This window comes from Podarcis pityusensis, assembly GCF_964106645.2.
Source record: "Podarcis pityusensis genome assembly, chromosome: 16".
Classification (NCBI taxonomy): domain Eukaryota; kingdom Metazoa; phylum Chordata; class Lepidosauria; order Squamata; family Lacertidae; genus Podarcis; species Podarcis pityusensis.
The window spans coordinates 37,634,963-37,656,880 of NC_138041.1; the positions used below are offsets into that span (position 1 = coordinate 37,634,963).

The following is a 21,918-nucleotide window of genomic DNA, read 5'->3' on the forward strand; positions in this document are numbered from 1 at the left end:
CTTCCCCTTCCTGCTGCGTAGACAGGGCTCAAAGAATGCAAGCAGGCAGTGGTGCCAGGGTCAAGAAGGGAGTCCCAACCCCTAGCAGCCCATTCAGAAAATCTTCTGAGTCATAATTTGTAGGATCAGGAATGAGCACTGTGCCCAACACACTCCGCCTGTACCCTCACAGACAGGGCTTAATTTTTGTACCACTTGATTTAATAATGCCAAGATTTGTCATTATGTCCAAACCAAAAACAACCAGTATTAAAGCACTGTTAACAATCCTGTAGTTTGGAGGGCTCACTCAAGTTTGTGGGTTTGGATGTAATGGTGAACAATGGACAAAGTAATAAATTATGATCCCTACACAAGAGAAAGGGGGAAAGGAATACTGATCAGAGGATTGTCTGAATGCAGCCTTTAATTTGTGACATTACTCAGGACTGTAGAAGAAATGCCATTCCCATGTCAAGAAACAAACAAACGTGAACATTCCCTAAGTTCACTTGATGGATTTCAATGAAAGGCAGAACCTTGCTCAACAGAGGGAGCTCAGTGCCACAAGCTGTAGATCTATTATGGTGCAATCATTACAGCTTTCTTATTCAAACATCCAAAAGAAATGTTAAGGGAAACAAAAGGGATAATGAAAATGAAGAAACCAAAAGCAAGCAGATTTCTTTTATTTTACATTTGCCTGATGAAAATAAAGGTTATGAAATTTAAGTATTCAGAGTAAACAGACTGAGCAAATGACAGAAAATGTCAGCAGAGAAGCACTTACAATTTTGGGCAAAATACACTTTACTGAACTAGGAAGTAGGTTCCTAAATAAAAGCAACTAGAAATGAATGGATATTTCAAGGTACTCATCATATGCCTCAACAGAAAATGTTTAAACACTTATAAAGGGCACAGTGCTACAAAGGTTTACGAGGGAGCACATCCCACAAAACTTACTTAATTTACACCCGCATCAGCTTGCTTGACTGCACTGAATGGGGCTTTCCGGTACCGCAAAATAGTCTATGCAAGCAGGCCAGACAAGCAGCCACATGGATTAAATTCAAACTCAGCCACTTTTGCACCTAGAACTCCCCATGTCACAAAATCATATTCTGTTTGTTCCATTAGTAGAGATTTTTTTGGAACATGACCGAAATTACTCAACAAGAAGTTTTAGCATTTCATGCATTCTGTCTTTGTTGGCATTCTGTGCCAAAAACTGAATCCGCAGCATAAAATTTCAATTATTAACTACTACTTAAATATCACTGAGAAATTTCCCCTCCTCCTCCACACAAACAACTTGATCTTAAGGGAGCAAAATAGGACATTGGGAAGGAGGCAGCCTTTACAGCTAGTTCCTACACACCTATTTCAAGTCTCATGAGTTCAAATGTCCAACAACAGAAAGAAGCCAGAACAGGATCTCTAGTTTTATTATTTCTTTCTTAAATTTTATATAGCACCTTTCTGCCAATGCACCTAAGGTGGTTTACAATTTTAAACTACTAAAACACAGTCCAACTGGAGCAGGTCTAGATATTGTCTCTGCGTGCCTCTCACCCTCGCTGCTTCCTTCCCACAGGGGAAGGTTGTGGACTCTCCTTCCTTGGAGGATTTTAAGCAGAAGTTGGATGGACATGATTCCTGCATTGTAGGGGTTTGGACTAGATGACCCTCGGGGTCCCTTCCAACTCTACAGTTCTATGAAGGTTAAATGTAAAGCTTACAAATTTGATAATCAAAATTATTATTACCTGGGTCATTGTTAATATCTTATTTTTCATTTCCTGTTACATTAACTCATCTGACTCAAAATATTTAAATAAAACATGAAGTCCTAATAAGGACAAACAGGAAGCAATCCAGCCTGCCAGTCTCCATACATAGCACCTACACACAACTGTCATGTCCAGAATCAGACTCCAGCTTGGAACAGTTCCATGGATCTAGTAAAAGGTCTAGCGGTATCTGGAACTTCACAAGGACTTGCCCTCCATTCAAGAGCCCCCTGAAAAGGAAGGCTGGAGATGACAGATGTCTGGACAGGAACGTCAAGAATGCATTTCTTGAGGAGACTGACAACAGCAGGCAAACTACCATTTGTTGTAAATGAATATCATCTCAGAATTCCCCAACAGACGCAGTGTGTGCCATTAAATCACAAGTAAGTGAAAAGGTACCTGCGCAGTTTCATTCACGGTGGGCGATACGTCCGGCTCATTCTCCACAGGTAGAGTCTGAGGGGTGTAGAGTCCATTCACAAGAAGTTGATAGAAATGCATGCGCTTTTCACCTGGACAAACAGCAGCAACTTTATTAAAAAGAACACACTACAATTCCATCTAGAATCCACATTTTACCAAGTCTCTCTGCAAACCAAGCCTGAACAGGCGCCAGCTCTGACTCTCTTGAAGTATTCAGTATCAGCTTGTTAGGCCAAGTGAAGCAAAAAAAATGCCTCTTTGTGGTACACATAAGCACAAGAGTGCTTCATTGATTGATTTTTATCTTGGAGCAGACTTGGAGCAATGTCCTTTTCTCATTCTATCCTCACAACAACCCTTCCAGGTGGAGTGAATAGCCCAAGGTGATCCAGTGAATTTCATGGCAGAGCGTGAATTTGAACCTGGGTCCCCCCAGTCCTAGCCTTAAGTCTCTAATCACTACACCACTCTGGCTCCCTACTTCCAAAGGCAGATGACCCAATTCCAGATCGCCTGCTTCAAGAGTGGGGAGGGATAACAGAACACAAAGTAGTAAAGGAAAAGGGTTAGACAAGACAAAGTTGTCCCCTCTTTTATTGCCATGTTGGTGCATTTTATCAAGGAGAGCATGTGTCTTCAACTCAGGACTGCTTCTTCACAGAACTGGCCTCCCTCTCCTCAACATGTTCTCAAGGGAGGAGAAATAGTTTAACAGCTGTAGGGATAAAACTATTTTATAGTAAAAATGTGTCTGCATTCAATGGTAAAATGTGATAAATCTTCAAACTCCACAAGCCCAGCTCACTAGGAATCAGACATCAAATCAGTTTTTCTGTAAAAGGCACATTGTATGTGATCAGTAAAAATGTTATAATATTTGTCTTTTTTAAAAAAGGCACCTGCTTCCCCTGACAGTGCCAACTAAGTAAATACGTATGTATTTTGATGAGCTTATTGATGGTTTTGCTAGTCATCTATAAATTCAGTTGTTTATTTTACACTGTCCTCTTCCCTTGTAGCAGTGTTGACAAAAGATATATCTTTATTTATTTATTAAAATGAAGTCTGCAATCCTATGCACACTAACCTGGGAACAAGCCCTGCTGAAATCAGCATGACTTACTTCTGCATAAAGAACATGAATAAAGTCAGTCTGCACAGCTAAACAGCTAGCCTTGTTGTGCAGCCAGCAAACTATTGCCAGAATTTTAGGGTCCAAGACACTAGCAGCTCAATCCCAGGGTCGGCTGTGCAAAGAGAAAACAGAGCAGGAACCAGTTCCTTCTTCAAAGTTATGGTGTTATACAGACAATAACTCAACCCAGTACAACCGGAACAATGCCATTCAAGCAGCAGAGCCGTGCTGGGGATGAGGGTACACACGCCATAACTAAGCACAGTTCTATTCATGTCAGCAAGAAATAAAACTGTCAATATTGAAGTGCATTTATTCAAATTTATGGTGTAGCCACACTTGGGAGTATTGTGGACAGTTCTCTTTGCCACTTCTCAAAAAGAATACTTGTAGGTCTGGGAAAAGGTGCAGGAAAGGGCAGTGACAATTATTTATTACTTATTTATTTCACAATACTTATCTAACACTTGACTGTAAAAAAACTTCAAAGCGGCTTACAATAATGATCAAGAGGACAGAGCACCTTCGCTATGAGGAAAGATTACAAGAGTTGAGGCTTCTTAGTTTAGAAAAAAGGTGTGTAAAAGTAGGACACGATAAAGGTTTATAAAAGAGTTAAGTTTTTGTCCCTCTCTCATACTTCTAGAACCCAATGGGATCATCTAATGAAGCTGAATGGTGGGAGAGTCATGGCAGACAATAAGAAGTACTTCTTCCCAAAATGCATAACTGAACTGTGGAATTCACTTCCACATAGTGTGGTGATGTCCATCAACTTAAGACAGCTTTAAAAATGGATCAGACAAATTGATGGAGGATAAGGCTGTCCACGTCATGATAAGGCTGTCCATGTCTTACCTCCAGGGTCAAAATCAGCATACCTCTGAATCCCAGCCACTCAGGAACAAGAGTGCAAGAAGGCTACCGCCACCATGCTCTGCCTAGGAGCCTCAAAGGCACCTGGCTGGACACAGCGGCACTAGGGGGCCTCAGATGTGAGTTAACAGGGCGGTTTGTATGCATCCACTGGTGCATTGTTGCAGTAATAAAACAGGAGCATCCAGTGCCCCAGGGTGCAAGTGCTGAACAAGCTAGTAGTAAAGCAGCCCCCTGCAGGCACCCAGTGGTTTGCAGTGTAAGAACCTGTTAGTAACCTCTGTTTTGGAGGTTTTGCTGTATTCTTTTAGCCTTTACTGCAAATCACCCAGAGAACTTCGTTTATTGGCTGGTACAGACGTGCAGTAAATAAACTTATTTATATTGCATGTAAGTGCTCCATGGGCTTCACATACATTATCTTAGTTATCCTTTGGCCAGCATTCTTATCCCCATCTTGCAGCTACAAGGACTGAGGCTTGGGGAGAGGGTGGGGGAGGTGTCTGCATGATTGAATTAATTTAAGTGGAGATTTCCTTGTTTGTTGCTTGGTCCCTCCGCCTACACTAGCTCCTAACACAGTTAAATTATTTGATCCTGTGTTTTAGTTGTAATTGGTAATTACTACCCCAGTTACAAAAACTAAGGTACAACACAAGAGAGTCCTTATCTCACACAAAAAGCAGCAACAGCAGCAAGCAGCAGCAGCAGCAAAGCTCTTAGACCAAGGTCTAAATTTCACCTCACATGACTCACTTAAAGCTACAGAGCTTTATTCTAAGGCCTGTGAACAGAATTTATGTTCTCTAGGATTTAGTCTTCTGAGTTCATCAGATCACAGTTAAAGTAGTCGTTTAGATACCATGTACTCCCTTTAACATCAGGTTTTCTTTTTAAAAAAGGAACTTTATAAAAGAGTTGGCTAGAGTGGGCCAAACAGCTGTTCATCTATACCTCTGCTTTTTTATATCTAGTATTACATGTAAACAATGGTAGTCTGGAAACTAGTTACCGGTAAGTCACAAATGGTGGAAATGTCAGAAATTGAGAAGGATGTGATCATAAGGATTTCAAAGGATTTCTGGAAGCTTACAGAAAACTTGTTAAAAATACATTTAAAAATCAACACAGGTTTTAACACAGCTGCAGCTCAAACTATAAAGCAGTTATGTTAAATTTTCCTGATTCTCAACTTGGCTGTAAGCCTGACTGAGTTCAGTCAAATATATTTCCAATAAAATTTAGGATTATACCACTTTACAGATAGTTAAGCTGTGGTTCTCATTCCCTGATATGGTAGTAACTCAGAATAAATGTTGATAAAAGACTGGATGATAACTGACCTGTTCTAACAATTTTTTCTTATCATTTTATTAATGACTTTATCTACCATGCATAGATGAATCCTCATTTCACAACATAAGAAACCATGCAGAGGAACATTTAACTGCAGCTGGAGATTCAGCAGTGCACTAACTAAAAAAACAAGACGTAGTCAAATGTGTTTTGGAGTTCAGAACACTTGCAGTTTTAAAATTTTAGCATAAGCACTTTTAAAGATAAGGGACTAGAAACTGTCCCATTGTGCATAACATGTTATTTATTCATGCTTTCCAAAATGTTCCTTTAAAGGGTTAAAATAGTTTTAGGGTTTTTTTTATAATTAAGCTGCAAAACTGAAAGGTGTCTTATGGCAGAGGTGGGGGACAAATTAGCACTTATATGCTAAAAGTAACATGCTGGTCATATATGCTTCACTGCTTTAGCAAAAAAGAAAAATACAGCAAAAAAAGACCCCAAAAAATTAAATGTTGAAGCAAACCTAACCATGCTTTCTTAGAAGTCAGTTGTGCTGAATTCAGTGGAGCTTACTCCCAGGTAACTGGGGTTAGGACTGCAGCCTCAGTATGGTTTGAAGAACTTATAAATAAAAGCTGAGTTCATAGCTACACTGCTTCTGTCTGAAGGTATTAGCACTACAGACCAGTTACTTTCAATATCTGGAGTGTTACTGTCCCTTTAAGAGTCAATGGAAGAAAAAAACAACACTTTTACAGAGCCTCTTGTACATATGTAAATGCCCGCAATGGGATGATTAAATAAAAACAAGAACATTGCTGGAATCTAATTTAGAGTATTATTTTAGGATAAATTTCAGGCATTTTCTAAAATGATTTTTAGCCTCATTTTTCTATAACTATAGGTGTGGGTGGGTGTGTTATCAGCTAAGTGCAAAAGGTACTTTTGGCAAAGGGGCAAAGGGGGACCATTTGGCAAGCCAAGTGTCAGCATGAGTGACTGAGTGAAATGGAGAGGATGGCAGCATTTTGTAAATTACAGGACTGTCTCCTAGCAACAGACAACACATTCAGCTCCACGTGACTAGCAAAGGCCCAGAGAAAAGCAGAGAGATTGAGGGGGAAATGCAGTGACAGTCATTTAATAGCTTCCACCACCACCCTTAAATTAATTACTAGCCCTCCCCATCCAATCTGCAAATGCATCTCACTACGGGACAGGAGAGAGGCGGGGAAGAGGAGCAAACAGAAGGAAGATGATGCTCAGAACCAGCTCCCCACCTTTCGTATCCAGCTCCACGTGGATGATGTTGCCCATGACCGATGTGTTGTGTAGATGCTGCACTGCATCCCGGGCTCCTTTGACTGTGGCAAAGATCACTTTGGCAATTCCCAGGTGCTTCTTGTTTTTAGGGTTGTAGAGGATCTCCACTTCTTCCACTTCACCGTATTTTTTGCACATGTCAGCCAGGAAGTTTTCACGGATGTTGTCATTCAACTTGGCAAAAGTGACTTGTTTGGGAGGAACCGGCCCCACGTAAAACTCATCGATCTGTAGGTTTGTTTTTGCACACAGTGTTGTAGGAAATTAAAAGCCAGAGAGAGCAAAGTTAAGGACTGTAAGCAATCACATCACCTGGAGCAGAGAGGGTTAAGAAGCAACTACTGAACTTTCAAGGTATTTCCCTTCCACTGCAATTTACAGACAAATACTGAACTTTTGCCTCAGCAATAACTTTTAAAAATTTGTTTTAAATAACTCCATTGAGTTATTAATAAAACACACTTTTGACAGGCAGAAAGCTCAATTGTATTTTGCAACTTTATAACACCGGTGAATGAATTATTCAACAATATGAATAAAGATGCAATTAGATTTATATCAAGGACACCACAGTTCTCAATGCATGTACCTTAAATTTAGGGACAGAGAGTTCCAGCTCTTTCGTTTTGGTCCATATTCGCCCTATCCTTGGATCTCTTACACAATCCACTGGGGCAAGACCCGGGTTCTGAGGAGGAGAGGGGAGTAAATTGAATGAAGCTTGAAAAAAGACACAACCCACGGATGCAACAAAAAACCAAAAACCCCATGAAATTTGGAAGTTTACTCCACAGCCTTTAAAACTGAGGAGAATGTTCTCCAGGCAGGGCAGACACACACATGTCAAATAGCAATTCTGCAGGGAATCACAGGAAAAGAAAGATGCAGGTTTTATCTTCTGATTATCTTCTGATTCTGACAGACTACATTGTCAGGGGGTGTAACTTTAATATGTTTCCTGAACATTTTGTAGCAATCTTCATTTTTCAGGTCATTAAGAATTCCTCCTTCCCACCCTTTAGAAGGGCGGCGAGGTACTAGAATAAAACAAACCAGGGTTGGGGGAAGAGAATATCACAATACATTTCATTTGTAAAAAATAACGACCGCTTACAGGAATGCTAAAATGCTGCCCATCGTAACGATAGAGTTTGTGCTGTCCTTTTTTCAGAGCTGGGTCAATAATCAACTTGTAACTTTTCCAATGGTGGTTTTTTTTCTCGGCAGAGGTGCTTGCTTGGGAGCTGCTCTCCATTCCGTTGATCCAACCTGAGGAGAAAGCAAGCGGGGGCAACCAACGAAGTTAAAAAAAAAAAAAAGACATATATGAAAGATTCCCGTTTCAGAACTGCTTCCTTCCCCCCCTCGCAATACCGTCAAGCTGGGTGGGGGGAAGGGAAGGGAAAAGACCGCACATCCAGACGCCGAGCCGGGGTGTCCCCCCTCCCGGGTGCAGGCAGCGAGACCAGAAAGAGAGCGAGGGAGAAAGGAGGAGGAGAGAGAGAGAGAGAAAATACCCATCTCACTTGAACTCTGCTTTTTGCCATGGTCTTCGGGGTGCTTGGCTTTTTCTCCTGCCTTGATCTCTTTGAAAGACATCGCTGTTCGGTGCCCGACCGTCTCCTGGCCGCGAAAGGCGAGCTCCTCTGCTCACATTGGGCTGGCTACATTACATGGGTTTTGAAAGCCTCCTGCCTCCTCGCTCGCTCGCTCTTTTTTTTTTTTTTGCGAGCCAACACATATTGTGTGTGTGCTTTCTGCTTGCTTCTCAGGCATCCCACAATTCACCGCTATGGAGCTCGGCTAATGGCTAACCGCCCTCAACCGAATGCACATTCACAGCAGCTGCATCGCGCTGCAAAGCCCCCAGCCCGGCCGCCCGGCCGCGCCTCCCCGCCCCAAATAAAGGGCCATGCATTTTTCCCAGCAGGATGCGGCCCCGCCGAGGCTTTTCCTCCCAGTTAGCGGCGGGGCCAAATCCCCTTGGAATCTGCTGGCTACATTTACCTAAGCGCCAAACTGTTCCTAAACAAGATGGACATAGGTGGGACAAGCCCCCCCCCCCCCCACCGCCTTTTTTCCCCTTTTCTTTTTTGGACGGGGAAGGGGGAGGGAAATAAAAGAAACCCCCTCCCCACAAGACACCCGGCGCTCCAAAAGGCTCAAGCTTTTTTTTCCCCTCCCCTCCCCCTCTCTTTTCTTTTCTTTCTTTCTTTTTCCCTTTTTTCTTTTGCAAGTTACATCCCAGGGAGCTAACCGGGGCAGCGAGCTTGGCAGGGATACTTTTGCAAGAAGCCGCGGCAATGTTTCCACCTCCGATGAATGGGGAGAAGCGGGGGGCGCCCCCGTTTTGTTACAATTTGTCAATTTCGGAGGAGGGAGGAAGGAGAGTAGCAGCTTTGCTTATTAAAGGTCCTGCGCAGCCAATCAGGTCGGACCTTCCATTTTGTTTCAGCTAGAGGCTCCCTTGGATCTCCCCCCCACCTCCTTTCCCTTCCCTTCTCCCTCTTTCGCCTTCCTTTCCTCCCGGGGTCGCCTTGTTGGGGCTTCGTGTTGTTTTAGCTCGACTTGTGCTTTTGGTTTGTAATTTGGCCGTGCTTAGGTAATTGGCTGGTTAAAGGCACCAGGCGGGCGCAGCCAATCAGCGCGCAGCTTCCATTGGGCTTGAGTTATTAGACGCTGATCTAAAAACATCCTTCAGCAGACAGCTAAGGAGAGGCCAACAGATCAGGCAGCCATTTTTCTGCAATGGAATTAAATGGCCAACTGGGTTTTCCTTTGTTCCAAAAGGGGATACTTGATTTGAATGAATCCACAACCATCCATTTCAGGACTTCTCAGTGTCTGTGTTAATGTCTGACAACATTTAGAGGACTAAAAGGAAGAAGGAAGATTTTATAAAAAGATCTGGATTTTTCCCTTTGATTTGGAACCCATCTTTGTCTTGTATATAACTAGGTCATGGCACGCCCTTATGTCAGCAGTAACAATTTTGAGTTACCAAAAAAGTAAATACATATGTATTTTTGGTGTTTGTTTTTGAAAGCTTTTCTTTGCCTGAGCAAATACATCTCTAGATGTAGCTTCCTGTATTAAACACTAAATTCCTGGCCATCTTTTAAGTTAAATCCTTTCCTGCTAACAAGGTAATGTTTTAAATATAGATGTAGGAAACGTGAATTCTTGCAAAAAAAATCATTAGGAAAAGTTTTTTTCCTTTTACATTGTAAGTACCCAATCCATTCTGTCCTTCTTGCTAAGTGTAGTTTTTCATGTTAAATGTTACTGGAGTTCTCCTTTAATTTATTTTTCCAGCCTTCATCTGCATGTCATTTTTTGTCTTGTTTATCTAAACCAATTGCTTCTGAGATACTTTTTAAGAATAAAAAATATTTAGCTAGAGATGCTTAAAATGTTTACATACAGTAACTATTAACCAGGTGTATTCACACTAACATGTAGCGATTTATGTTTGAGATCATGTTAAAAATGTGAGTGGGAGAGGGGAAGGAAAGACATGCAGCGTCCTTATGTGCAGAGTAAATCTGTCAGAGGAATTTACCGATTGAAGTCCGGAGTCTTTTTAAAAAGTTAACTATATGTTATTAGTCGAAATAAGTAAATGTATTAACTTATTTTTAATCAAAAGCCATACAAAAATCTGAACGAGATCGAATAACTTGCAAGGTTATAAAATAGAAGTGATGATACAGAACTTAACGTATACAGTATTTAGAAATTTATTTATCCCCCCCTCCCCCCAAAAAATCCCAACCCCAGACTCCCACAACTTCACCTTCAGAACTGCATTCAACTATGGTGTGCGGGTAAGTAAAGCCTTTTGCCCTTGCAGTGAAACAGAGCAGGCCTATGCAGCAAATGTTTTCGTCCAAGGCGGATATCCGAGTTACTTTCGGAGGGGGGGAAAGGTAGCTAACGTTCTTGTTTGAAAGTACATATTCAGAATCTATTTTTTATATCTATTTCCAAAAGCTACTTCCTTTCTTTAGCCTCCTGTAACAAAGTGCTTTGCTTGGCTGCATCCTTGTTGATTTCAAGAGCTTCTCTCTGCAAATCCATAATGGCATTACAGATATGCTAAACTGTTCCCCTAAAGTCAATCTGCAGGCAGAGGTGGGATTTTTTTTAAGGCAAACCAACAAATAAACGCAAGTGGTAGAGAACTAGTTTGAAGTCTTTCTCCCTCTAGTTACTGCAGGCTTTTTTTTCTTTTCATTTTACAACAGAGGCGTTTCGGGGACAACAGCAATTTGAGCAGTAAAGGGAGACCCTGGTTTGCTAATATGTACTGTAAAGGAGTTTTCTTTTATCTTGAGAGGCTCCTGGTTTGAAAAACAAAATCCAAAATGGAGGTTTCTTTTTCCCTGCACAAGAAGAGTCGCTTGGCAGCCTTGTACTGTTTTTGTTGGGAAAGCTTGTGACGCGCTTGCTATTTCACAGCAGCAGATTTTTCCAGAGCTACAGCTACAACAAAACTTCCAGCTGGCTTTGATAGAGAGATTTAATTTGCAGAAATAGCCACTGCCTCTTGCACCCAAGTCACCCCCTGGCTTTGGTGCCGTGAAAAGAGGCTCGTTTTCAAGGCAGCCTTCGCTGTTCCTGCTCCATATTGAGGGCGAGCAAGCCGGGTTTCGTAATGGCGGCTGTCTTCTCTCTGCTGCGGCTGTTGCTTTTGGGGCAGCACCAACGCTTGATTTCGCCAGGGCTGTTTTTATCGGGCAATGCAGGACAGAGCCCTTTCTCTCTCCTCTCTCCCGCCCCCCCCCTTTTAAAAACGTGTGTGAGGTTTGTAAAAAAGTAAAGCAGGAGTGAGAGGGTCGGTTTTCTTCTGTCTGCTTTCCCCCCCTTGTTAATACTGGTGGGGGTGGGGAAGAGAGAGAGGACGGTTGCCATTTCGTGCAAGTGCTTTTGCAGCAGCGAGGAGAAACGTAGGAGCGAGCGCGAGGCTGCGTGTAAGAGGAGATCCTGGCGCGGCTCCAGCTCCTGCCTGCTGCTCTGCTCGGCACTCCCGGGGGTGGGTGGGGGAGGGAGGGAGGGAGGGGGAAGACGTAGGGGGGGGGGAGGGGAGGCCAGGGGCAGGCGAACAGCCCGGCTCTTAAAGACACAGGGCGCTCCTGTGGTTTAGCAGAAGACAAAGGCGGCCTTGGTCCTTTGTGTCTAGAAACCTGAAAACGGGCTTTCCCCTCCTCTTTTGCATGCGAATAATGAAGACTATGGTGGGCAGGCAGCTGCTGCATAACCCAAGCAGCTCGATAAAGGCTCTAAATCAGTTGGTAAATGCAAAGAGCGGCTTTCTGCAGTGCAGTGAGACTGTTTTCTCAGGCATGGCTTTGCTGGCTGGATTAGTGGCTGGAGAAGCCGTCCTGGGACTGATCTCTTGAACAGGTCTCTAACTCCTTACCACGTGTCTCAAAACAGGTCTCCCGGCATTGCTAATCTTTTTTCTTTTCCTCGCCCCCCCCCCCCCATGAACCCTAGAAAGGGTGAGCTCGACGATGATCGAGGAGGAGGAGCTGACAAGGGAATGCGTGGTCTGTTGTCAGACGAGAGTGGGCTTTCTGATGGCATCTCTCTGCTTGTTTACAGTAGGTAGGGTTTGCCAAGCATATTTCCGTTTAAATGGCTTTGCTTTGCTTAAAGGATTTTCCTTAACACTGCAGCACCACCACCCCCTCCAAACAGAGTGGGGTTGGGTGTTGCTTTTTTCAGACAGTTTGGGATGCTCTCCTTAAAGAAATGAGCCGACAGCCCTGACAGGAGATACTGAAGACGTTAGGTTGCTAGTAGTTTCCTTGCTGCATTGTTACTCGAAATTTTAAGAAAACAATCTGGCAAAGCCTTGAGTTCCTTTCTGGGAAACTTTAGTGCAGCATTATTAAAAAGGCTAACCAAAAAATTACAGCTCTTTCTAAAAGATGTATTATCTGGATGCCTTGATTTAAGGGGGTGGATGTCTTCTACTTTTAGTGGAAATATATAAAGGTGAAATCTCAATTTGTGACATTCCTCTTCCCCACCATAGCAATAACCCATAATTGGTGGTTAAAATATTTGGCTTATTATGAGTCTCCTGTTTGCTGGCTTATTGTAAAATATTCAGCAGCAGGAGGTGGGTGTTGTCTTTTCAGTCTCTGTGGAGAGTGAAGACATTCCATTCCACCACCATGTACCAAGATTTGCTCCAACAGTAAAACCTGTTTTTCAGGAACAAATTGGAGGAGCGGACTGCCTGTTAAACACTGAACAATGTCATGCTTCTGGTCTTTGTGGGAGGAAAGAGCATAAAGAGATTGCCTAAGTGAAGTGCCTTGCCATTTGCTGGCAGACTAGGGAAACAATCCTAAGTATCCCTCCTATGAAGTAAATGCTACTGATTTGTGATATTACTTCAGAGTAAACACTCTTGCATATGTGTTCTTTGTTCTTTTAAGGTGGTGATGGGAAATGGCTTTTTGTGTGTGTTCTGAACTAAATACGTCAACTCTGTTGAACTGCAAGCTACTTGATTACAAATAAGTATTGGAATACAGACGTGGTGAATGTGTGTACTTCCTAAGACATCTTAAACTCCCTGGCTACTTACCTTTTCCTCTCAGTAGGTGACTTAGTGAAAAATGTCCTTATATATACCTTGTTAAAAAGCTGATGTGGCAACAGGGGTAAGGTTAAGTCTGCCAATTGTGGGCGTCTGTATCCCTGAGATTCCTGCTGCAATTGTGTTCTACAATTGAAGTGGTTGGCTTCTTAAATGCCTTTCAAATGAGTACAAAGGAGGCACAAGCGGTTGCTAGAGAGATCAGGCTTGCTCTCGACATCCTTCCCAAAGCCAAATCCTGTGTGCACATCCTGCCTCCTTTCTCCATTACCATTACAGTCAATATAATGTAGGTCACCATGCATATCCTCCTTGTGTTTCTGGTCAGGAGAATCTTTTTCCTTTACTTGCTGGATTTGCATCCCTTTTGAAGGATACGGAACATTATCTACTGTACTTTTGAAATTTTGTATCACTTAATGTACATGCTCAGTAATCCTTATTACAGCCCTATACAGGTAGGCTAGTATTATACCCATATTGCAGATGTTGGGGCCTAGGTTGAGAGATAGTGGGTTGTATACAGCCACGGTGACTTCAAGACTGAGCTTAGATATGAACTGTGGATTTCCTAGCTTGCAATGAACCACTGTGCTACGCAGACTTGTGCTACAGGCTTGTATCCTGTTTTGCTCAAACGTAGACCCATTTAAGTTAATAGACATGACTTAGGTCCATTAATTTCAATAGGTCTACTATGTGTAGGACTATCATTGGCTGCAACCCATTGTGTTTGGACTTCCCTATAGATTTGCTTCAAATGGGAACCACCGAGCTGCTAAAAATCTTTTGTTTTGTCATAGCTTCAGGTGGAAGAAGCTATATAATTTGTTTAGTCTCTTGGTATATTCTCACTGTGGCAAATGATCCTCAGCTTATGAAAATGGACTTTTGGGGTTAGCTCCATATATTTAGCCCGATAGTTTGTTTCTTGGCATATTTTAAAGAAACAATGCATAACTGAATGGAATGCTTGAATTGCTTTGAATATCTTGCAGCTTTTGGCGGGAATCTTCAGGAGGAAACTTGCTGATTTGACAGAATGTTAAAAAGCATTAGTGCTCCTCTTGTCCCTGGATTACAGTAATTTAACCCTTTAATGTGGCTGGCTATTTGCCTGTAGCAGATAGTTCAAAATATCAAGTGTGTTTCACTGCATTCAGATTTTAAATTCAGCTTTCTGTTATGCAAAAATTGCAAACAAAAGCCACTCACTCTTTAAATTAAACATTTTGTGGGTCAGTCTATGTGTGTAGAACATCTAGCACTATCCAACTAACTTAAGATAACTAACTACTTCCCCATTCTTGCCTTCTCTTCCTGGGTTGAAAACATGCAGTGGTTTTCTTTTTATGAACTGTAATCATGCTTTCCTGAAATCATGCTTGCTCTGAAAAACAAAATACTTTAAGCTGCAGGTAAAAACTCCTGAGCTTATCAAATTCAGTCTGGACCTTGACTAATTGCAATTTTGAATTGATGGTTGGTATAGAAATGTGTTAAAATAATACTTGAATGCTGTGGGTTAACAATAGTTTGGGGAGTCCTCTCTTCTCACTCCTACATTTGTTAATCTGAAGACTTAAAAGAGACATTGTTTTCTTAAATCTTTACATTTTCTGAGTCATTAAAATGTTACAAGATGGGTCTAGATTAAAGTTTCAAGAATTATTTGCTCTTGAGATCATAAATTTCTGAAGGTAAAGGAGATCACAATTTTTCCTCTTAGGGTATTTTTCTGTGAGCATACCCATCACCACGCTGCTAATTTTCCAGTGAGAAGGACTGAGATGCATTCCTTGTATTTGTTCTATATGTGAAAAGGGCCTTTTCTAAATTACTTTTAAATAATGACTACCATTGTGTAAAATGCTGGGTTTTGTTTTTGCCCTTGTAATAACATGCAAGGAGACTGTAAGGCTGCAATATATTCATGTGGGTTTTGATTGCCTGTATTCAGCTCCCGAAATATAGTTTAGTGCTTTGTGCCCATACTCAATGGCTTAATGGTCAGTTTTTCAGAAGACCAAGTGATTTGCAAATGAGCTTCTTGTGAGGAAAGGGAAAGCTGTCAGTTCAGCTGGGATGGTTTTCTTATATGGGAGGTGGCTGAGAATTGGGAAAAGGACCCAGGATACAAGATAGTTACAGAAACCTGGAGCTCATAAGGACAGGACTATTGTAATGTTTTCTTCATAAGGCTGCACTTGAATATGATTTGGAAATTTCAAATGATCCAAAATGCAGCAACCATAACTGCATGATAGTGCTCTCTTCATATTGCATTTTGGACCAGTTGAAGTTTCCAAATCACTAAAGTACCGTAGTTCCATCTTGAGGTTACTAGAGTGGAATACAGTGTCCAAATAATTTCAGCTGGCAAACCAGTCATAGCCAGAAATAGGCACCCCTAGCCTCTCAGGCTAACTAAGCCTCTAGGGTCAGTGTTGGGTTAAGGAACATTCCCCAATATAGGAATCTGCTCCTTCTTGGGAGTGCAACTCCGTCCAAAACAGGCTGTCTCCCCACAACCCAGACTTCAGAACTTGCAAACTCCTATCTTGGCCCAATTTGAGGTACTCAGTTGGTGTCTAAAGCTCTAAAATATTTGAGCCCCAAATATCTGAAAGACTGTCTCCATTCCTACTGATGTTCTTTGGTGTTAAGATCTGCGGAGTGGGCTCTCCTGGTAGTTCTAGCACCTCCAGAAGAGGGCTTTCTCTGTGGTACCCCTAAATTGTGGAACTCTCCACAGTGGTAGTTGCACAGTTTTTAGTTTTGTGGGACTCACCTCTTTTGTTCAATTTATACAGTTCTGTTCCATTTGGAATGGTTTTAGGCTTTATCATTGTAATGGTTTAGCTGTTTTTATCATTGTTCATTTCTATTATTGTAATCCACCCTGGGATCTTATTGTGAAGGGCAAGTAAGAAATCTTCTTCTCCTTATGGGAGAAGGCTTTCCATCACATAATTGGGGCCCAAATCATTGTGTGTCGATGTCAACAACTTAAATTGGACTCGACAGTCAATTGGCAACCATTGCAGAAGACTGGCTGGTATGATGTGTGTCTGACCAGAAACATCCACTGGCAGTCTCATTGCTGTGTTGTGCACTAGTTGCAGCTTCTGAACAGTCCTTAAGGGCAGCCCTGTAGCATAGGTAGGCAAACTAAGGCTCAGGGGCCAGATCCGGCCCAATCACCTTCTAAATCCGGCCTACGGACAGTCTGGGAATCTTCGTGTTTTTACATGAGTAGAATGTGTCCTTTTATTTAAAAGGCATCCCTGGGTTATTTGTGGGGCATAGGAATTCATTCATTCCCCCCCAAAAAAATATAGTCCAGCCCCCCACAAGGTCTGAGGGACAGTGGACCGGCCCCCTGCTGAAAAAGTTTGTTGACCCCAAGTGTATTGCAATAGTTCAGCTTGGAAGTCATCAAAGCATGGATCACTGTGGCCAGGCTATCTCTGTACAGGAAGGGCAAGAGCTGGAAGTAGGTAGTCCTAGCCACCTTGGCCTCAAGTGCCATAAATGGATCAAGGAGTACTTCTAAGCTACACATCTGTCCCTTCAAGGGGAGTGCAACCTATCCAGAACAGGCTGTTTCCATATTTCCTGGATTTGAGAACCTGCAACACATGGTATCTCTATCTGCAGTCCATTACCAGCTCCACCCAGTGGTTAAGCATGTGAACAGTTCCTAATTCTGATATGAAAATATAGTGCTAGGTGTCATCAATATGCTGTGGCTGGAATCTTTCACAGCTTCAAGTCAAAGGGGTTTGAGTGCTTTTCCTTGGTATGTAGGGCTTTTCCTCTTCAACCAAGGGAATTAGATGACACCTTTCTCCAGATCCACTGATGACATCCTCCAACAGCTTCATTTAAATGTTAACAAGCTTGAAAGACAAAATTGACCCCTGAGGGACCTCACAGGCTTAACGTCCAAGGCACTAAAGAATAGTCTCTTGTGGCTATGCTCTCTTAGGAGAAGAATACTGCAGCACAGCGCTCCCAATTCCCAAAGCTGTTCCAGGAGGATACCATGGTCAACAGTATCAAAAGCTGCTCAGAGGTTAGAGAACTAACAAGCTTGTGCTCCCTCTGTCCCTTTCACTTATAGGTCACTGACCAAGGCAATTTCAGTGCCATATCCTGCTGTGAAGCTGGACTGAAATATGTCTAGATTATTTGTTTCCTTTGAACATATTTACAGTTGGGCTGCCACCAGCCTCTTCAGCATCTTGCCCAAAAAGGCCATTGTCGCTACGGGCACTAGTTGTTCAATAATTCTGGGTTCAGGGTAGTCCTCTTGAGTGGGGAATACACCACTACTTTCTTTTCTTTCTTTTTTTGCAAATGCTTTTTATTAACTTATTATTATAGCACATACACACAACACTTAGAAAACAAACTACAAAAGAAAACACCACATAAATGATAAACATATATCCATAAATCCACAATCTGCACACAGACTTGTGTTATCCAATCTTTAGTTCTTATTCTATTCTAATAGACTTCCTCCTCAACATGGGTCTGATTTAAACTTGATAAACTGTTTCTTTCTCATTTCATCTTTTCTACCCTTCTCCATATATTGTATTTGTAAACTATATTTTGTTTTGCAAAAATTATTCGAAGCAAGTCCAGGTTTTAATTTGAGGGCACTGTTTTTTTAAATAATCTCTGTACTTTCCCCACTTTTGAAATTTTTGTTTAGACTGTCCCCTAATTGCATCCGTCATTTTTGCCAATTCAAGGTAACAAATATTCTCTCTTGCCACTCTTTTTTGTTGGTACTATTTCACTTTTCCAGTTTTTTGCAATTAGTATTCTTGCTGCAGATGTTGCATAAAGAAATACTCTCTTATTTTCATTTGCGATGTCTAAATCTACTATGCTCAATAGAAATGCTTCTGTTGGTGGGTTTTTTTTTAAACAAAAGTTTGTTTAAATGTTTTTTTCAACTCCTCATATACCATTTCCCAGAAACTCTTCATTTTGTTACAGGTCCTCCACATATAAAGTAGCGTCCCCTCTGACTGATCACACCTCTAATACATTTTAGATTTTGTTTTATAGATTTTGGATATTTTGGTAGGTGTTATATACCACCTATAAACCACCACTTTCTTTAGGGCCAACAGTATCTCCCCCTTTCCCACAATGAGGCGTTCACCACTCCCTGAACCCACCCAGCCACACCCCTTTGACTCTTTTTTTATAATCTATAGTGGGCAAGAATCAAGAGGAAATATGGCTGTTCACATCCTTGCACTGCAAGAACTGAAACTGATCCAAAGTAACTTGACTGGACACTTCCTCAAGGCTAGTTCTAACTGTCACATCCAGTTCCATGCTAATTTGAGCAATTTTATCCACAAAATGTGGTGTACATTTTTCACTGCAGACCACCACCTCCTTTGGACAGAAGATACTAGTCAATTCACCAGTCAGAAAAGCTCTGCTGGACTTAAGGTAAATCTTCTGTACAACCACATCGTAAGCAAAATAAGGTGCCCAATCACATTCATACAAGGATTTATTTACATCACTTGTGTACCAGCTACCTTGTGTACCTAGATGCCACCTTATTGGCACAACATTGGATGGACTACTACGCAGAACTAGTTGGAGAGCAGACAGGGCAACCAACAACTGCTGATGTGACCATTGATTGGTCAAAACTACTGGAATGGCAAGTAGTATTCCCTGCTGAAATAAAATCACTCATAGAAAAGCCTGAAATTAAATAAAGGGCCAGGTGAGGATATGATGCCGCCGGAGCTCTTTAAGGCACATATGGACTGGTGGTAACCCATCTTGGCTAGGCTTTTCACACACATAAATAATACAGCCCAAATTCCAGCAGGCTAGAAACTGAGTGCTAGAAATTGTGCCAATTCACAGGAAAGGGGATAAAACTCCCCCCCCCCATTACTGTCCTATTAGTTTACTGGATGTTCCCTCCAAACTCTTATGCTAAACATCTGCTTATCAGCTATTGATCTTCCTGCTTCACTGCCCATAGTTCACTGGAATACAAGGAAGCCCTATGGGCTCTGCAGTTGGCAACGACACAGCAATTTTATTGATGAATCTGACCAAAGCAATACCAGTGTTAATATGAGTGCCATGTCAACCAGAAAATCCCCATGAGTATTCAACTATCCTTCAGATTCTGTAAGTTTGGGGGTGTCATTCACCCAGCATCACAGTGGGGAGAAGGGAGTGGACAAGTGCTGCAACAAGTACTTGAAGGGACAAAGCTATGTGAATACTGGATCCCTGTTTGTCTACCTGACTCAATAATGATTCCAGGTTGGCCTACTTATCCACAATCAAATCATGGATAGTTGTTGGCTTATACTGTACAGACCTGGCATATGGTAACACCAACACCAGACTAGGATGGCTGGCATGCATCTAGCTGCATAGCAGATCTTAAAGAGGGATAGCTAATAATAATTAATAATAATAATAATACCCCACCCATCTGACCGGGTTGCACCAACTACACTGGGCAGCCTTAATATATTCTATTCTTTCCTGGGACCATACACAACTGCCTATACAATCACCATACATACCTCCATGCAAGGTGTTACAGTGTAAGCAACACTAAATATGTCAGTAAATGCAAACAAGATAGATTGGAAGCCAGTGATCATGATGCTAGGCCTTCCTAGGCTTCCTTCATGCATCTGGTTAGCCACTGTGAGAAGGAGGTAGAGATTATTCTGGTACAGAAGACCACCTGTTCTTATGAGTTGCAAATAGGGCTGAGATTACACTGTGAGGAGGGCCTAGTGCCTTACAAGGGAACTCTTACAAGTATGGCTTTTATCACTGTAGCACAGTAGCTTGACAACAAAAACTTGGGGGTGGGAGGAGCAGAATTTGACATCATTCCGCTCAAAAATTATGTAAATATTTAGATTTTGACTCTTTATCTGCTTTCAATCATCTTTTTAGTTGGCGCTACATTTTCTGAAATAAGTGGAGAATACAGTCACCATTTGGGCCACCCTACCCTTGGATAATTACTTGCTTCTTTGTGAGCAAGTCCTCCCTTCCCTTTTAAGATCAGTGTTAGGAAACTTCTTTGCATAAACACCTGTGTATTTGTAGGTTGGAAAAACCTGTGGAAGACTGAAAATACTGAGTGGTAAAATCACACACACTTGCTTTAGAATGCCTGCTTTAGAAGAATGTCATCTTGTGACATGTAAGCAATAAATGAGGAAGTAGTGTGATCCAGATTGCTTAATGTAATACAGGAAACTTGGGGCCCTGCTCTTACATGCTTTATGATAGAGGCCACAGCTCATTTCCTGTGTGTTCTCTTAGCACTACCCTGAAACAAATGTATCTCATGTTTAGTTATCATTGGAAGTAGCATATTATAATACCTGTATGTATTAATACTATGATTTTAGGGCCTGACTATCTTAATTGTTAGGACCATTTCTTCTACTATTGGAATCATTGGAAGCTGATTCTAATAGTGACCCAACTTTGTGTATTCAATAGAAAAGATGTGGGAAATTCAGCTGAAGGAACCAGCTAGTATGGAAGAAGAAAAAGCATACTACTTGTACTATTGGTATGATTTGTGCAACATTTGAATTTTCCTAATATGGGTTAATGATTGAATGGTGTTACTTTAACGGAATGGAAGCAAGCGTGACATGATACAGGCAGCCCCCATTTACACACATTCAGTATGTGTTCAACCATGTATTAGGGCTGAGTGATATATCAATATATTGTCCAAAACTGGTTTGAAGTCCATATGATATCCGTTTCATAATTTTTGACCTGGCAGTATATTGCAAATTATGATGTGTGTGTGTGATACAAAAATCACAACGTGGGAAAAACTTTGAAGCCAGCCAATGCTTCTCTTGATTCCTGCAGCCCCTGTTAACTCTTGCCAGCTCAGCTCTCCCCTGCCTCATGAAGGGGGCAGTGAATCACAAGAGCAGGCACCTGCAAAAATCATGATGCATAAAAAACAGTGAAGCCAGCCAGTGCCTCTACATAACTCCATCCTTATTTCAGGCATTGTGATATATATTGTGATGTTCAGCTGGTGATATATTGCAGTGTTGAAGACCAGATATCACCCAGCTCTACCATGCATCACACCGAATCTAGAAGTGATCCAGAAATGTCATAAAGACAGATGTTTGCAGGCATTTTCAATTGGTTTCAATTATGTGTGATTTCATTGACACGTGTGGTGCCTTGGAACACAACCTCCGTGTAAGCCGGGTGCTGCCTATCCTGACTCTGAATGAAAATAGTTGTAGCAACATAACCAAATGGGATTTCTACAGCTTCTTGTATTCTTCCCCCATTTTTCTAATAAAAATATTTTACTCTTGAATTGCCTCACCGACTTTGTTAAAATTGACTCTATGGTTAGTCTCAAGTGGTATTAACTTTGGTGCCTTTCCACT

At 41.7% G+C, this 21,918-nt stretch overlaps 3 protein-coding genes and 1 long non-coding RNA gene across 13 annotated transcripts in view; 2 read left to right on the forward strand and 2 right to left on the reverse strand.

The window, feature by feature from the left end:
* The window catches only part of LOC308465401 (uncharacterized protein), a 321,144-nt gene that overhangs the window by 70,405 nt on the left and 228,821 nt on the right, over nucleotides 1-21,918 (reverse strand). The window lies entirely within an intron of this gene.
* The window catches only part of SETD1B (SET domain containing 1B, histone lysine methyltransferase), a 67,934-nt gene that overhangs the window by 39,130 nt on the left and 6,886 nt on the right, over nucleotides 1-21,918 (reverse strand). For 3 of the 6 annotated variants that reach the window (XM_080985015.1, XM_080985011.1, XM_080985012.1), the window contains 4 exons: nucleotides 7,946-8,100; nucleotides 7,421-7,519; nucleotides 6,789-7,059; nucleotides 2,175-2,287 (listed from right to left, as the gene is read on the reverse strand). In XM_080985015.1, coding sequence (XP_080841141.1) covers nucleotides 2,175-2,287; nucleotides 6,789-7,059; nucleotides 7,421-7,519; nucleotides 7,946-8,100 — 638 coding nt within the window. Of the gene's footprint in view, nucleotides 1-2,174; nucleotides 2,288-6,788; nucleotides 7,060-7,420; nucleotides 7,520-7,945; nucleotides 8,101-8,348; nucleotides 8,617-21,918 lie in introns of those variants that run through there. The other 3 variants (XM_080985013.1, XM_080985014.1, XM_080985016.1) reach the window with 3 other exon arrangements.
* Nucleotides 9,120-21,918, forward strand: part of RHOF (ras homolog family member F, filopodia associated) — a 30,626-nt gene continuing 17,827 nt past the window's right edge. Inside the window, exons 1-3 of one of the 3 annotated variants that reach the window (XM_080985286.1) lie at nucleotides 9,120-9,262; nucleotides 10,612-10,658; nucleotides 12,331-12,437. In XM_080985286.1, the coding sequence (XP_080841412.1) occupies nucleotides 9,135-9,262; nucleotides 10,612-10,658; nucleotides 12,331-12,437 (282 nt within the window). In that variant the 5' untranslated portion in view covers nucleotides 9,120-9,134. Of the gene's footprint in view, nucleotides 9,263-9,312; nucleotides 10,058-10,080; nucleotides 10,659-12,330; nucleotides 12,438-21,918 lie in introns of those variants that run through there. The other 2 variants (XM_080985290.1, XM_080985289.1) reach the window with 2 other exon arrangements.
* LOC308465425 lies at nucleotides 12,448-21,845 on the forward strand. Its single transcript, XR_013980424.1, has 2 exons — nucleotides 12,448-17,479; nucleotides 17,516-21,845. It is a non-coding gene; the product is annotated as an uncharacterized lncRNA (long non-coding RNA).